Consider the following 15,697-nt stretch of genomic DNA (forward strand, 5'->3'; position numbering starts at 1 on the left):
TAGGCATGGTTGACTCTTAACTTTTATAAAGAATACCTCTTTGGATTTGAGACTTTAGTCTTTGCAACTTTACAGATCTTCTTTATGAACCAAGAGCTTGTAACACTCCAAAGAGAAAGGACACATTTAAATCGCATCATATGACCCCTTTAATGATTTTGTGGCATATATTATAGGGATAGTTCACCCAAAAATGAAAATTATGTAATTAATTACTCACCCTCATGTCGTTCTAAACACATAAGACCTCAGTTCACCTTCGGAACACAAATTAAGATATTTTGATGAATTCTGAGATTTCTCTGACCCTCCCATAGACAGCAATGTAATTACCACGATCAAGGTCCAGAAACATAGCGAGGAGATCGGTAAAATAATCCATGTGACATCAGGGGTTCAACCGTAATTTTACGAAGCTAAGATATTCTGTGTCAGCTGCATCACGCGGATACGTTGTTTTTCGTTCAAACCAAAGCGAAAACATCGTAGAAAACTTATCCATGTTTTTACATTTTACTGTAGCAATTTACCGTAAAAAAAAACAAAAACTAAAAACATTAGTCAAGTCATTTATAAAGCTATGCTAAAGTTATGCATTTAAAGCTATGCTATAAAGCTATGCATTTATAAAGCTAAGCTATTTAGACCACTGAATCTAGATCTGTCTCTGTCAGAAAGAGATGCATTAACGAAAACACTAGTGTGCTATTTATCGAGGCTATATCTTTAACACCAAGCATTTCTGCAGACTCTGTTGATCTTCTCCTTGATTCTTTTAACTCAAAAGTTAAGAATGTTATTGATGACATTGCTCCTGTGAAAGTCAGCAAGAAGACTGGCAGACAGGGTCAATCATAACATACTTCTAGTAGTGAGACTGGAAAACTGGGTCGGGCTTTCTGGGATGGTAATCAAATGGTTCAGGTCATACTGGGTGGACTATTGTAATGGTCTTCTCACCAGCCTTCACAAGAATGTGTATACCATTGTGAATGAAATGTGCTATATAAATAAACTTGCCTTGCCTTATTAAGCCATGCAAATTTAAAGTGTTATTTTAAAAGCCGGTGCAGTAAAACCGGTTTAAAAAGAGTAATATTGTTAGACAGTTAACTCTAGTACGTAGCCCAAATTTTAACTTTAAAGCATCGTTTATGTGGTCGCGAGAAACAACTGTGAAATGAATTCAACAGTAATAATATGTGCAAGTTCAAGTGCAAGAGTCCATAAAACACTGGTATGGTATTGATACGGTATTGTTCAAAATTAGGGTTTTGTTAGTTTATTACCACTAGTATAAAGCTTGCAAGTATTTTCTTTACACTAAGTGAAAATAGCGATAGATTCTATTTACACTATGTAAAAGTAGCAGTATTTTCTTAGCAATAATTGTAAAAAGTAGTTAGATCCTATTTATACTTATAAATAAATAATTCTAAAGTTATAAATAGGCTTGTTTCTGTTGTGTTGTGCCAATTTTGTTGTGTTGTGCACTATTATTAGCTGTATCCTGGATGGTTTCTGTTAAGGTCTTGCTGTTCAGATGTGTTATTGCCCAAAGGCATTTATTTTATGTTTGTTATATTTGTTTTTGGCATTAAAGTGGGGACTGGCCACTAATGGACAAAAGAGTGATGGTATGTGAGCTCACCTTGGTCTTCTTGAGCATGTCCATCTGTGTGCGTGCCGCGGTGTGCGTGTTGAGCAATTCCATCTCCTGGTCTAGCTTGCGCTGGGCCTGATCCAGTTCAGTTTTCTCCTTCTGTAGTTCAACTACCTCTACCTTTAGACTGTCCACCGTACAGGCCTGTACGGCATTATCAAGCTCACGCTCCTATGAACACACACACTTTAAGAGATATATCTAAAAGCAATACAGGTGCCACTGATGTTAGTTCTGTTAGATGCAGATTAGTCAGACATTTATATTTGTTTTTCGTTTTACAAATTTATTTTAAAATTTAGCCAATTTAGTTAAGGAATCAGTTGAGGAAAACAACAGAACATTAATACAAATACATCTGCATGCTCAAAGGAAGTCATGCGTGGTGTAGTGCAGTAGCGCAGGCCTAACCGCTTTCTGAAGTTCAGTTTCTAGCTCCTGTAGTCTGCTTGAGGAGCCCTCCAGTCTCTGGAGGTCAGATTTGATGTTTTTCAGTTCCTGTTGTTTCTTGGCCTGTATGTCTCTCTTCAGCTCAATGGTTCTCTCTAGACCTGTCTTTTTATCTCGGAGATCATCGATGCTTTGCTGCTTCTGTGCCTCTTTCTCCTGCATATCATGCTGAAAACAAATTAAGAAATTATTATTAAAAAATGGCAACATGTTAAAATACTAATATTGAACTTATAACTGATAAATAAAAAGTTGTGTGCCTATCTGATTATATTATTTTCTATATTGACTTTCTGTTAAGCACTAAATAAATAAACACAATGATATAAAATATAGTTAGTTACTATAAAGTGTTACTCAAACCATACCATAATTTGGTTAAGGGCCTCTGTGTCCTGGTCCAGTCTCTCTTTGACTTGTCTGTGGAAGCTCTGGAGCTGTCGCTCATTAAGAGGGGTCCGGTCATAACCCTCCAACTCCAGGAAAGATGCTAAACTCTTGACCTGGGTGTCCCTCTTTTTAATGTTTTGTGTGTGTCTATCTGCCTCCAACTGCAGACGGCCTTCAAACGAACAAAAAATTATGATGAACAGCTCTTAAAAAGAATAAACTTCATATGTGCTGCTAAAAGGCAATATGAGCAAAATTACTTGGCCACATTCAAGTGCTTGTGTGTTTAATGTGGTTAAAAAAGGTTTTTTTTGCCATTAAATCAAAGATGTAATGAACAGATATTCATTGGTTACAACCTCCCAAAAAAAACCTTCCTCTGACTTGCAATAGCAAGTAGCAAATCATGGTTTTGCCAGGCTGTGATATAAACTAAAAGGACATCATTTATCTTCTAGTGAATTTTTAAAAATATTAGAATCAACTAAACAACCATTTGAGGATATTTAGAGAACCGATACATACATCAATCACTGATGCATAAAGGGAAATCTGACTACCTTGCTCAACTAGCAGGTCAGATTTGATGCGGTTCATCCTCTGGCACTCTCGGCCGGCACGTTCAAGATCACGCTGGCACTCCGCAAGTCTCCGTTCCTTCTCCTTCACTGTCCTCTGGTGGTTCTGATACATGTCCTGCAGCTGATCATCTGTGCCCTGGAACACCTAAAACAGCACAACACAGAGTCAGGGTTCCTCAATGAAATAACAAATGGTGTGGCGCAAGGCTTTGTCTTAGGCCTCTTGTTTTTGGGATATACACGCTCCCTTTAGGTGATATTTTTAGTAAACATGGTATTAGTTTTCATTGTAATGCAGACAACAAACAATTTCTCCAGACCAGAAGGTATAAATAATAGTTTAAAGTGACGTGTGGCCAAGTACGGTGTCCCATACTCGGAATTGCTCTGCATTTAACCCATGCATACACAGAGTGCATACACACAGCAGTGAGTAGTAGTGGGGCAATTGGGTGTTTGGTGCCTTGCTCAAGGGCACCTCAGTTGTGGGTACTGAAGGTAGAAGAGAGTGCTGTACATTCACTCTCCCCATCTACAATTCCTGCTGGTACTGAGACTTGAACCTGCTACAATTCTGACTCTCTAACCATTAGGCCATGACTGCCAATAGATATTGTTAATATTAACTAATAATAAATAAGTGTCTCTGTTTTAGTATAATTTAAAGGCACAGAAGAAATATTTGAGGAGAGAAAGAGACAACTTGAATAGAAAGATGAGCTTGCAAAAGCTAACCCCTTGTTTCACCATAAAATTAAAAATGTCATAAGTATACCAAAAACATCCATTACTGAACATCCTGTGCATGTTTTCTGTGCAAAACACTTCCTGTGCTTTCAGATGATCATTATCTAGCATTTATGACTAATACGGATAGTAGTGAAACTTTCATAACTGATGAAATTTTTTTTTTTTCTTTGGTTACCTGTTCCATCTTTTCCTCTAGTTCCCGGTTATCATCCTCCATCTGTTTCTTCCTGCTGTCCAAAGCTTTGATGTCAATATCCAACTTCATCACTCTGCTGAGGCTACTGTCTATGTCATACATTCGATTCTGAAAATATGAGGAAAGTGTGTTTGGAGAATATGCATAAGCCTTTGGGCTGAAATTGAACTGTGGTATATGCTGTGACTGGTACCCTAATCTGCATTTCAATCACCTACATTAAATACATTTTTAAAAATTAATTTTCCAAAACAATGAACTGCCACAGACCTAAAAAAAATCCCATGGCATTTAATCTTTCGAGTCAGCATAAAAATTGATGTCACAAATTCTTTGTATCTCACCTCCAGTGGGTCTATCTGACTCTCGATGCGTTGGACACTTTCTTTAGAGGAAGCCAGCTGAGCCTCTTTATTGGACAGCAGCTCTCTAATCTCTTGGGCTTTATCTTTGTTCTGTTTCAGGTACTTGAGCTCCGTCTGGCAGGTTTTGACAATGCTGGCCTGCTTAATCCTCAGTGCCCGCAGGGTCTCCAATACCTTAATGTACCTTCAAACAAAGGTTTTTGGTTATTTCCAGGCATTTATCTGTGATGCTACCTTAATATGTGTAAAAGACAACATACGAAAAATCAATGGTAAAGAAAAATAACTGAATAACTACAAATTTAGTTTAATAGGGTTTTAACAAATAATTAGTTTCAGTTAGGCTGCTCAACAATTTATTTGTATGGATAATTAAAAATATATAATTAGTGGGGTTTCACCAATTTTTTAGTTAGGCTGCTCGACAATATATTTGTATGGATAATTAAAAAGATATAATTAGTGGGTTTCACAAATTAATCAAAGACTGAATCCACTGAATGTCCACTGTTTCAGTTGTAGCTAAGCAAAGAATTACTATCTCTCCAATAGCACATTAATAAACACTCATTTAGCGCCACCTACTGGTGTAAGAGCATTTACAAAACATACTGTATATTGTGTAGATATTACAGCAAGCACCAACTTCCCTAGATCTTTTGAGATTAAATGGCTTGTTGAACACATACAGTAAATTTCCCCCCCCCCAAAAAACAAACAAACAAACAAAAAAAAAAACATTATTGATAAGACAAAAATAAGAAAGCAGATAATGTAAGCAGAGATGATGTAAAATGAAAAACTAAAATATGATGCAAATTGTAGACCTTAGGGGGGAACAAATTTATATGTGACCCTGGACCACAAAACCAGTCATAAGTAATCAAAATTACAGATTTTTTTTTCATTAGGATATTAAGTAAAGATAGTGTTCCATGAAGATATTTTGTAAATTTCCTACAATAAATACATCAAAACTTAATTTTTGATTAGTAATACGCATTGCTAGGTCTGTCACGATAACAACTTTTTGTTGTGCGATATATTGCCCCAGAAATAATTGCGATAAAAAGACACAGGTGCAAATGGAATGTACAAAACATGGTGACATTAATTTTAAAGCAAATATAATGGGCGATATATTGCGTCACCAAAAATTACACCAAGGTCATGTACATATATTGCGCGATAAGTCGATATATATTGATTATTGCGACAGGTCTACGCATTGCTTCATTTGGACAACTTTAAAGGTGATTTTCTCAATATTTTTATTTTTTGCACCCTCAGATTACAGATTTTCAAATAGTTGTATCTCGGCCAAATATCCTAACAAACCATACATCAATGGAAAGCTTATTTATTCCGCTTTCAGATGATGTATAAATCTCAATTTCAGAAAATTTGACCCTTATGACTGGTTTTGTGGTGCAGAGTCACATATGACTGAGCGACAGAAGCTTCAGTGAGAAACCTGTTGTCCAGATCAACATACCTTGTGGCTGAGAAAATGTCATCAAACTTCTGCTTGAGGGCCTTTCCTTCACTGAGAGGCCAGTTGGACTCCTCTTGGTGGCAGAAGATGACACGGTTGATAACAGCCTTGGAGACGCCCAGTGCTGAGATCATCTCACGGTCCATTTCAGCACATTTAGGGATCGGGCTCACTTTCTTTCCGTGCCTGACAGCAAGAGAGCTCAAGACATATTAATGCCAAACAAGCAAATGTGGTCCTTCAGACAGGGACCATAATGAACAAATTTCAAAGCCCAAGTGGGAGTAAAAAATTGGTAGTAAAAATGTTATAAATATATATTTTTTTATCTTTTTGATTGATCAAAATGAAGTAAAACATTTTTAATGTTACAAAATATTTATATTCCAAATAATGCTGTTTTTTTTCCTTTGTATTCATTAAAGAATCCTGAAAAAAATGTATCACGATTTCCACTAAAATATTAAGCAGCACAACTGTTTTCATCATTAATAAAAATAGCAAATGTTTCTTGAGTGGCAAACATAACACTGAAGACTTAAGTAATGTCTGCTGCAAATTCAGCTTTTCAATCACAGTATTTGTAATCAAATAAGTGAAGCCTTGTGAACATAAGAGACCATTTAAAAATATTTTTTAAAACGTTACAGATGCCAAACTTTTAAACAGTTGAGTATGACACATGTAAAACCTACTTGAATCTTTTAATGACACCCTCAAGGGTTTTGAACTCCGTTTGCTTGCCCTTCTGTGTGCTTTGCATAGACCTCTGGACAGCCACAGGATCGCCATTCACGTCTCTAAACTTGAGACTGATCTGTGCCTGTACATCCGTCTCATGGGCATCCTACAACAGACCAACATTAGCATTAACACACGTAGTTTTTGTTCGTTTTTGTTCACACAAAGAACAATAACTAAGTTATACAAAATAGTTCTATTAAAAGAATAGCAGAGTACACACCACAACTAAAAGGCTGATGAGTGATACAAACATTGACAGCCAACCAGAACCCTTCCTGCTTTAAAGAGCTCTAGCATTTAAAGTGACTGTTTAAAACAAACAGATCTATATTGTGCATTGGTGTGGATGCTAATAGTTATCATTCTTGGTGGGAAAGGGCCTTAAGACATGCAGATTTGCAGTTTGTTTACTTGCATTACTCCTGTCAAAGACCTACTTTGGGATCATGGACGAATGTGCTTCCTTTACTTCCTGGTGGAAAGTCTCCTGAAGTGATGTACTTGAGACATTCGATGATGGTCTGCAAGTCATACAAAGATATAGTTCATTATTATTTATGTAAAATTATTATCATATATAGTTATTGGTAGGTAGAACTTAAATATAAATGTTATTTAAAAGTGTGTTTAATATAAATAATCATCATAATGTTTCATACTGGCTATGTGAAACTTAAACATAAAAGCATTTTTAATGCATTTTATTGATAACAATACACAAACCGTTTTCCCAGCTCCATTAGGCCCCACAAGGACCGTCAGAGGGCTGAAGAAGGTGATCACTTGTTTGTCTTTATCCTCAACTCCAAAACTCCTTACTCCCAGGATACTCATCTTTTCGATCCGAGACATTTTGGACCAGTGCTTTGCCTTGTAGCCTTGAAATGATATAAAATTAAATGCAGTGAAAATCAGTGCACATCATTAAAACTATACATTTTAAATATCAGCAACTAGAAAATGATATTGTCGATCTCTTGCCATACTAATATAATCCTGTGAAGTTGCAAAAAAAAACATTACTTGGACAAGTGGCATATGTAGTTTCATAATACGTTCAAATAATGACGATGCAGTCGTTCTAGAATGCAGCTGGGCTAGAAAAGATGTAAAAACATTAACAGGGATATACAATGGCATAGCATTTTATTAGAATAACTCACACGGGATAAACAAGTCTGTAAACAGAAGTTATTTGGTTTGTTTTGACTCCACGCACTCAAAAGTGTTTTTCCCGCGTCGGCGCAGTGACGTGCTTCCGCATTCAACTCCCCGTCACATGAAACATCAAGAAACTACAAATCCCAAAATGCACAGTGATCATTTGCATTTAATAACGAATACTTGAAATACAAGTAAATATATTTATAACATAATATTGCAAAATAATGATATTCACTTATTTCCCCCGAGGCCCCAGCTATGACCACACAAATGCAATTTAATTTTAATTTAATAGCCTAATTGTAGTATTGCTCATATTATAGCCTACATTAAAGCAGGATTTGTGGAAGTAGTAGCTGTTTTGAACATAGCCAGTATCAGCTTAGTAGTTGTGAACTGTGATTGCTTTCAGAACGAATATGGTGTATTATTAGCAGCTCACATCAAATGCTCATGCCATGAGATGAATCTCTCCCGAGGAAACCGCCTTGTCAGTTCAATATATTAAACATTAATACTACCAGAGTTTGGTTTGTAAATATGGCCCTGAAAAACATGAAGCATGTGTGAAAAGGTCGGAATGTTCCACTCTTCAAGGATTTCAAAGTCTCCAGGTGCAGCTGCACAATCGCTCAGATCTGCACAACCTTCCTTCTCATGCTGTTTCTTGTCTGTAAGTACTCCAAACCAGAAACAAACTTATTTGACCTAAATCCTGACCATGTGGAGCAGGAGAAAAGTTTGACGCACGCTTTTTGTTATATGTGGTCTGTGGAGTCACGTTTGATATCATCACGGTGGTTTCTCAAAACGACAAAATACCGTAACTACAATTTAATCGAATTTTTTTAATTCAAATATATCTCTTCAAAATCACATATTCTGTTGTTTATATTAACATTAGCCTAATTTGTCGGGCAGATTTTCCTATTTAAAATGTATTGTCGTTGTTATACCACATCTATCCACTTGGTGCTGCTGTTTAATAAATGTAAGGACGTTCAGTTTACCAACTAGTGATGGGAAGTTCGGATCATTTTACCGACTCGGACCTTTGAGTCTCGTTCAGCAAAATGAACGAATCTTTTTCCGAGTCATTTCGTTCATTACTAGTTACTGTAGATTTATAGATAACAGAGATGACCAAGTCGCACTTAATATGAAAAAGAAGAGGCACTAAAACCTACGAACTATTTGTAAATGAAATTCCATTAGAATAGAGTGAATAGAGTCACGAGAGAGATAGAAAAACAGAATCTACATTTGGAAGTGAATGTCAATAGAAATATCAAAGTAGCTAGGTGAAAACTGTGAAAGATGAATTAAGAAATATTGAAAGAATGGAATACTCAAAGACACTGGTATGCTTAATATATATTTAATAGTTCAGTCATTCTTGAGACGTGGGACAAAACAGGTCCAGCAATGGTAACTGCTATTAGCTTTAAAAAATAAAAAATATTTTACATTTATTTTCAACAGCCATTAGAAAAGTCATTTTAAATTGTAATAATATTTCACAATATTACAGTTGTTACTGTATTTTGAATCACATAAATGCAGTCTTGGTGAGCACAAGAGTTCATATAACATAATATAACATATAATAATGTTCATATAACATTTCAAAACATTAAGTCTCTTATGCTCATCAAGCTCATGCTCAAAAATGCAATAAAAACAGTAATAGTGTGAAATATTATTGCAATTTAAAATAGCTGTTTTCTGTTTTGTTATGTTTTAATGTGTTAATATGTTTTTAAAATGACTTCTTAAAAAATCATTAAAGATGTGCTGTTTTTCTTTATAGCATTGCAGCACATGGGTGAGGGGGGGGATGACGCTATACGTGAGGCACTTTATCATCTTCGAGACCTCATGGATTATGCACATCTCCTCACATTTGTAAGTACAATGCTTTATAAACATTCATGACATCTTATTTTTACATTTACACTATAAATAATCATTATTTTCTGCATCTTTTAAAGAACATAAACGTGATATACATACCGAATGTGCATATTGAAAGCGGGGAGGTGAGTTTTGGGAAAAATGTGAAATTTGTGTGTTTGAGATGCCATATATCTGAGCAAGACTGGGCCTGTTTTCTTCAGATGTGCAGCTGTAAAGAGTTCATTGCTCAAGAGCTTCTGAAGACATTAGTTTCAGCAGAAATCACCGATCAAGACGCTGCTGTTGAACCACGCACTGCCCTTAGACTCTTACAGCACAATATCAGATTTCTCCTTCAGAATTCGGTAAGTGATTTCTCTCATATGTGTTTTGGAAGTTGGCCCAATGATGTACTCGTGAATTTTTATGGATTTATGTTTTTTTCTTTGCAAGATTGGAGAACACTGTCTACAAGACAAAGTCATGGTTCGCAAGATTAATTTGAGGATTAATCAAGAGTTGATGTTCATTCGTCGATGTTTCACATTTTTCCAGGATTGGATGTCCAAATGCATAACCAGCAGTGATTTTTGATTAATTCACTTTGACTTCTATCGAGTTTATTACATTAAATAACTGTTTAAGTATCTATTACTTTTATAAATGGCCTAACAGGACAAGTTCTAATATTGATAAAAGCTGTCAACCACGTTACTATGTGATTTGATTCTTAATATTGCAATAAATAATAATGTGTGACCATGACTTGGGAAGCTTTCTTTTTGTTGTGCTTTCAATGCACTGTATTTATTTAGATAACTTACCGATAGTAAAGTTTGCAGTAGAGGGCAGTGTCAAGCTTCCATGGGCTGCCACTTCATTTTAACACACTGTGGGAGAACAAATAGTTATGAATGAAATGAGGTTGGACATGATTGGATTATGAAGTAGTTACATGATTATATCTTTAGAGCAGCACAAATTAACATTTAGTATTTTCTGTTTCCTGTCTGGCTCAGATTTCTCTATAAGATTGCTCTATTAGCTCCTCTTTGGCTATTTTGCTTGTGTGAGACAATGTCAGGCATGATATGTCACTAGCAATAATATATGTATTATGTCTATCTATCTATCTAGATAGATGGATAAACACACACACATAGATGCACAGTTTCAATGCACAGCTTATATAGGTTTCTTCAAGTCAAGTCAAGTCACCTTTATTTATATAGCACTTTTAACAATACAGATTGTGTACATTCATATAAAAAAATGCATGTAACACATTGAGCCATGATGCTCATGGAGGTGGAGAGGGTATGAGTCTGGCATTTTTCTCCCTCTCTATACATTAAATAAAAGCACTAAATAGGCTAAAGTATTTTTTTTTTTCGTGATCTCATTTACAACCTTGAAAGTAGATTCAGTAGTTTATTTCTTAATAATTATCTCACAATAATTCAGCTCCTATCTTTTATTGCAAGTAAGTTATGTTCAGATTGGTATACAGTCATGCCTGTCATGCAGTTTTTGAAATATGCCATATGTATGTGCATATATTGTGCACAGTGTATGAATAATGCATGCCCAGTGCAGTATCAGATAGATCAAACAGGGAGTCCACATGTACATGTATGAATTGGGGGATATTATAATAGTAAATATGACGTCTGTAGTCTCACCTTTTGAAAGAGGCATCTTAGCTATATGGAGTAGATAGATAGATGAAGCATCTTGGAGATGTTGCCACAGTTCTTCTGGATTGAGTCTGTCTCAGTTTGTTCTGTTTCTTCATGTCATTCCAGACAGACTGATGACAGATCAGATCTCTGTGTGGAGCACTGGCTGTTGGTCAGACTCCTTGTGCAAACAAAAATCTCACTGGATTATTACAATTAATGGCAAAATGAATGTTTGGAAATATAAACTGATATGTCCTACTGATTTTCTACAGCAAAAGATAGAAATAACTGACTTAAAACCATTTTTTTAGCTGGTGAAAATACTAGTGTTCTAATAATTTTGGCCACCACTGTGCATTGAAAGGAAAATGGAAAAAAAAAATGTTATAGATGCAGAGGAAGTACATCATGAAAACTGAAAACAAGGTAACGGTTCCATTCAGCATTCATCAGTGTGTCAGTATGGCTTCTCATAAGTCTTCTATTTTGTAATCATTCAAAACAACAGGGTGCTACTGCATATGGTACAAGTATATGCAATGTACACAATTTCTAAAGGCGTACAGTAGCTGTAGCCCGGCAGCCAACACACACACAGTTCCTTTTTAGGATCCTGAAACAAAAGTGCAGCCAGGTGAAGTGTGGTCCGTGGGCAGGAAGTTATTTTGAGGTGGGTTGGGAAGCAAATAAGCTGGATCCGTGGGGAATCGGATGGTTTCTAGCAGACGCTACACAGCTCTGTTACACAAAAGAGAGACAGCGAGAGAGGAGGCAGCTCTAGCACTGATTTAACAAGCTTCAGCTGAGACAGATGTTATCTTTCCCTGCCCTGACTCTACATGTGGAGACATTAGCTGTGTCTGAAATCTAAAAAGAAAAAAAAAACTGCAGAGAAAAGAATGCATCAGGGCATGCGATTAAAAATCCACACAGTCATCTTACAGTAAGTTTCTATATCTACTGAAAAACAAGCATTGTAGTAATAAGTATGAATAAAACATATTACATTTGTGCTCACCACAAACTTTTTTTAAACAAAAATACAGCACAAAAGTAATATTATGAAATATTATTCAGTTTATAGTTTTCTGTTTTCTATTTTAATATGTAATGTAGTTTATTCCTGTGAATCGAAGATGCATTTTCAGCATTACTTCTCCAGTTTTCAGTGTCACATGATACTTCAGAATATGCTGATCTGGTCGTCAAAAACATAAAACAATATCAATATTTGTCAATATTATAACAGATACCTGTATGACGAAGAATTGACAGAGTAGCCATCAAGTGTTAGACAGTGTTCTAGGTTATTAAATGCCGAGGTTTTAGGTCCGATAATTAACACCTGTTTTTTCCGAATTTAGCAGTAAGAAATTACTCGTCATCCAGTCTTTTATACCGACTATGCATTCCGTTAGTTTTTCAAATTGGTATGTTTCACCAGGCCGAGCTGAGAATATGCTGATCTGGTGGTCAAAAACTTAAAACAATATCAATATTTGTCAATATTTAAAACGGATACCTGTATGCGGCCTAATAATTAAGCATTTTTTTTGTGAAAGTCGTGATACCTTTTGATGAATTTGAAATGGAATTGTTTTGTAACATTATAAATGCCTTTTTATGCATATTGTTGCTGTCACGTGATTAATTTAATGTGTTCTTGCAGAATAGAAGTATTATTCTTACAGACCCCAAACTTTTGAATAATAGTGTACATTCATATAAAAACAAAAATGCATGTAACACATTGGGCCATGATGCTCATGGAGGTGGAGAGGGTATGAGTCTGGCATTTTTCTCCCTCTCTATACATTAAATAAAAGCACTAAATAGGCTAAAGTATTTTTTTTTCGTGATCTCATTTACAACCTTGAAAGTAGATTCAGTAGTTTATTTCTTAATAATTATCTCACAATAATTCAGCTCCTATCTTTTATTGCAAGTAAGTTATGTTCAGATTGGTATACAGTCATGCCTGTCATGCAGTTTTTGAAATATGCCATATGTATGTGCATATATTGTGCACAGTGTATGAATAATGCATGCCCAGTGCAGTATCAGATAGATCAAACAGGGAGTCCACATGTACATGTATGAATTGGGGGATATTATAATAGTAAATATGACGTCTGTTGTCTCACCTTAAAAGCCAATAAAGTTTTGAAAGAGGCATCACAACACTTAATTGAAGTCCCGCCTTTAGTTAAAGAACAGTAAATTAACCAGTCGTCTCTTTTACCATTCATTTGTATGATTTGAGCCAAAGAAGCACAGTTTATACAATTTATTCTTTATTTGAAATATTTTATTAGAATGTAAACTTGACCAACAGTTTTATAGCATTTGGTCTTTCCTCTTTCAAGCTGTATTTCCAAGGCTGGAAATAGTTGCCTGGGGGTGTTATGAATATGGCCACTGAGCAGACTGACTTGCCCTAAAGGGGCTTTGACAGTACAGTAGTATTCCATTCCAGTCGTCCATTTTGCATAAAGCAGAATATCTTGTTCATGTCTCACATCAGTGGCCAGGAGCGTTCTGCATGAGGTGTTACATACTAGCTATGGATCAAAGACCAGAACCTACTTAGTGAGTTCAGGAGATGAGAGGAGATGTCAGTGACCTGGGTGAAACTTCTGCCAGCACTGCAGGTCCATCATCCTAGACTCTCAGATATTGTTGATGGTACTTAAAAGAGAAAAATCCTTCAAGGCGTTGACTGAATGACCCTGGATTTGTAAGTTATTTAAAGTTGAGGTTTTTACAAGAAAAGGACTCTTAATTTGTTGGCCTTTTATTCCTTACTGTTTGCACCTCAGAGATAATGGTTGGATTATCTCTGATAAATTGGGCCAGTTAGCAACCATGTAACAACAGCCTATAGCAACTGTACCCAACCCAGGCTTACAGGCTCATGTGAAAACATTTCTTCTTCATTGAGAGACAGAAGACAGAGAGACAGGAAAAAGCAGATACAGAAAAATGAGCATAGCTGCTGTTCAAACCTTTTGATCAGATATAACTGGAGTACTAGGTTATGAGATGCATTATGTGAATGCTTGGCTATAGAGATGTGTCTTTAATCTAGATTTAAACAGAGAGAGTGCGTCTGAATCCCAAACATGATCAGGAAGGCTATTCCAGAGTTTGGGAGCCAAATGCGAAAATGCTCTACCACCTTTAATGGACTTTGCTATATAGGCACTATAAACATTCTGAGTTTTGCAACCTTAAGAAGCGTGATGGATTGTAGCGTGGTGGAAGACTGGTTTTCAAACGACAAGTTGTTGTCTAATATAGCTAACAAACAAATTTTTGACTGCAAAGGAAGTAACAGTACATCCTTCTAGATGCCAATTGTAGTCTAAGAGATTCTCTGTACTGTTTTTTGGTCCAATAAGTAATATCTCTGTCTTATCCGAATTTAATGTGAGAATATTATTGGTCATGCAGTCATTTACATCTTTAACACACTCTGTTAACTTAGATAATTTAGTTAGTTTTATCTGGTCTTGTTGAAATGTATAGTTGAGTATCATCAGCATAACAATTAATCCCATAGTTTCTAATAATATTACCAAGGGGCAACATTTATATTGGAAATAGCAGAGGGCCTAAGACAGATCCTTGTGGCACTCTATACTTTACTGGCGTTCATTTAGATGATTTCCCATTTAAATAAACAAAATGGTAACGATCAGACAGGTAGGATCTAAACTATCTTAAAGACTGTCTCTAAATAGTTTTGTAATCGATCTATGAGTATGTCATGATCTATAGTGTAACGACGAGTTAATAATATTGAGAAGCAGTTCTTCTGCTACAGATAACAACTCTTGGTAATTTAGTTGGTACTGGATCTAATAAACATGTTGTTGGTTTAGATGCAGTGATAGGTTTATTTAGCTCTACCTGTCTTACAGTTGTAAAGCACTGCATTATTGAAGCTCTATTAAAACACTTAAAGCACGAATACTTATAAAATGTGACGATAAAATTTGTCAAGACAAACTTTGATATTGACTTGACAAAGTCTCATCTGAAAGCTTCAGTTGAAGGTGTTACAACATCAAAACAATGATGATTGCACATTTTATATGTTTAATCATGACACTGGTTGCGTATTTCCTTTGGGATGGGTCGAGACTGTTGTCTTTGATAAGCAACAGCATATAAATAAATAAATATTAGGTAGAAGGTATTAGTCTCTCTAATATCGTCTTAGCTACCATCTCAGAATGTAGATCTGGCCTACTATAAAACTCCATATTTACCTGTTTACTGCTTAAAATAAATAAATAAATTAAATTAAATTAAATAG

The 15,697-nt window shown here is 35.6% G+C and overlaps 1 protein-coding gene across 2 annotated transcripts in view; it reads right to left on the bottom strand.

Annotated features, from left to right (window-relative positions):
• The window catches only part of LOC107713181 (DNA repair protein RAD50-like), a 25,480-nt gene extending 17,607 nt beyond the window's left edge, over nucleotides 1–7,873 (bottom strand). The window contains exons 1-11 of one of the 2 annotated variants that reach the window (XM_016518615.1): nucleotides 7,798–7,873; nucleotides 7,358–7,512; nucleotides 7,072–7,155; nucleotides 6,586–6,737; nucleotides 5,891–6,076; nucleotides 4,375–4,579; nucleotides 4,010–4,138; nucleotides 3,064–3,229; nucleotides 2,482–2,675; nucleotides 2,075–2,281; nucleotides 1,652–1,834 (exon numbers count right to left, since the gene is read on the bottom strand). In XM_016518615.1, coding sequence (XP_016374101.1) covers nucleotides 1,652–1,834; nucleotides 2,075–2,281; nucleotides 2,482–2,675; nucleotides 3,064–3,229; nucleotides 4,010–4,138; nucleotides 4,375–4,579; nucleotides 5,891–6,076; nucleotides 6,586–6,737; nucleotides 7,072–7,155; nucleotides 7,358–7,486 — 1,635 coding nt within the window. In that variant the 5' untranslated portion in view covers nucleotides 7,487–7,512; nucleotides 7,798–7,873. Of the gene's footprint in view, nucleotides 1–1,651; nucleotides 1,835–2,074; nucleotides 2,282–2,481; nucleotides 2,676–3,063; nucleotides 3,230–4,009; nucleotides 4,139–4,374; nucleotides 4,580–5,890; nucleotides 6,077–6,585; nucleotides 6,738–7,071; nucleotides 7,156–7,357; nucleotides 7,600–7,797 lie in introns of those variants that run through there. The other variant, XM_016518616.1, reaches the window with a different exon arrangement.
• Nucleotides 7,874–15,697: the final 7,824 nt, after the last annotated feature.

The sequence above is a fragment of the Sinocyclocheilus rhinocerous genome, unplaced genomic scaffold (assembly GCF_001515625.1).
Source record: "Sinocyclocheilus rhinocerous isolate Xijiao unplaced genomic scaffold, SAMN03320098_v1.1 scaffold387, whole genome shotgun sequence".
Classification (NCBI taxonomy): Eukaryota; Metazoa; Chordata; class Actinopteri; order Cypriniformes; family Cyprinidae; genus Sinocyclocheilus; species Sinocyclocheilus rhinocerous.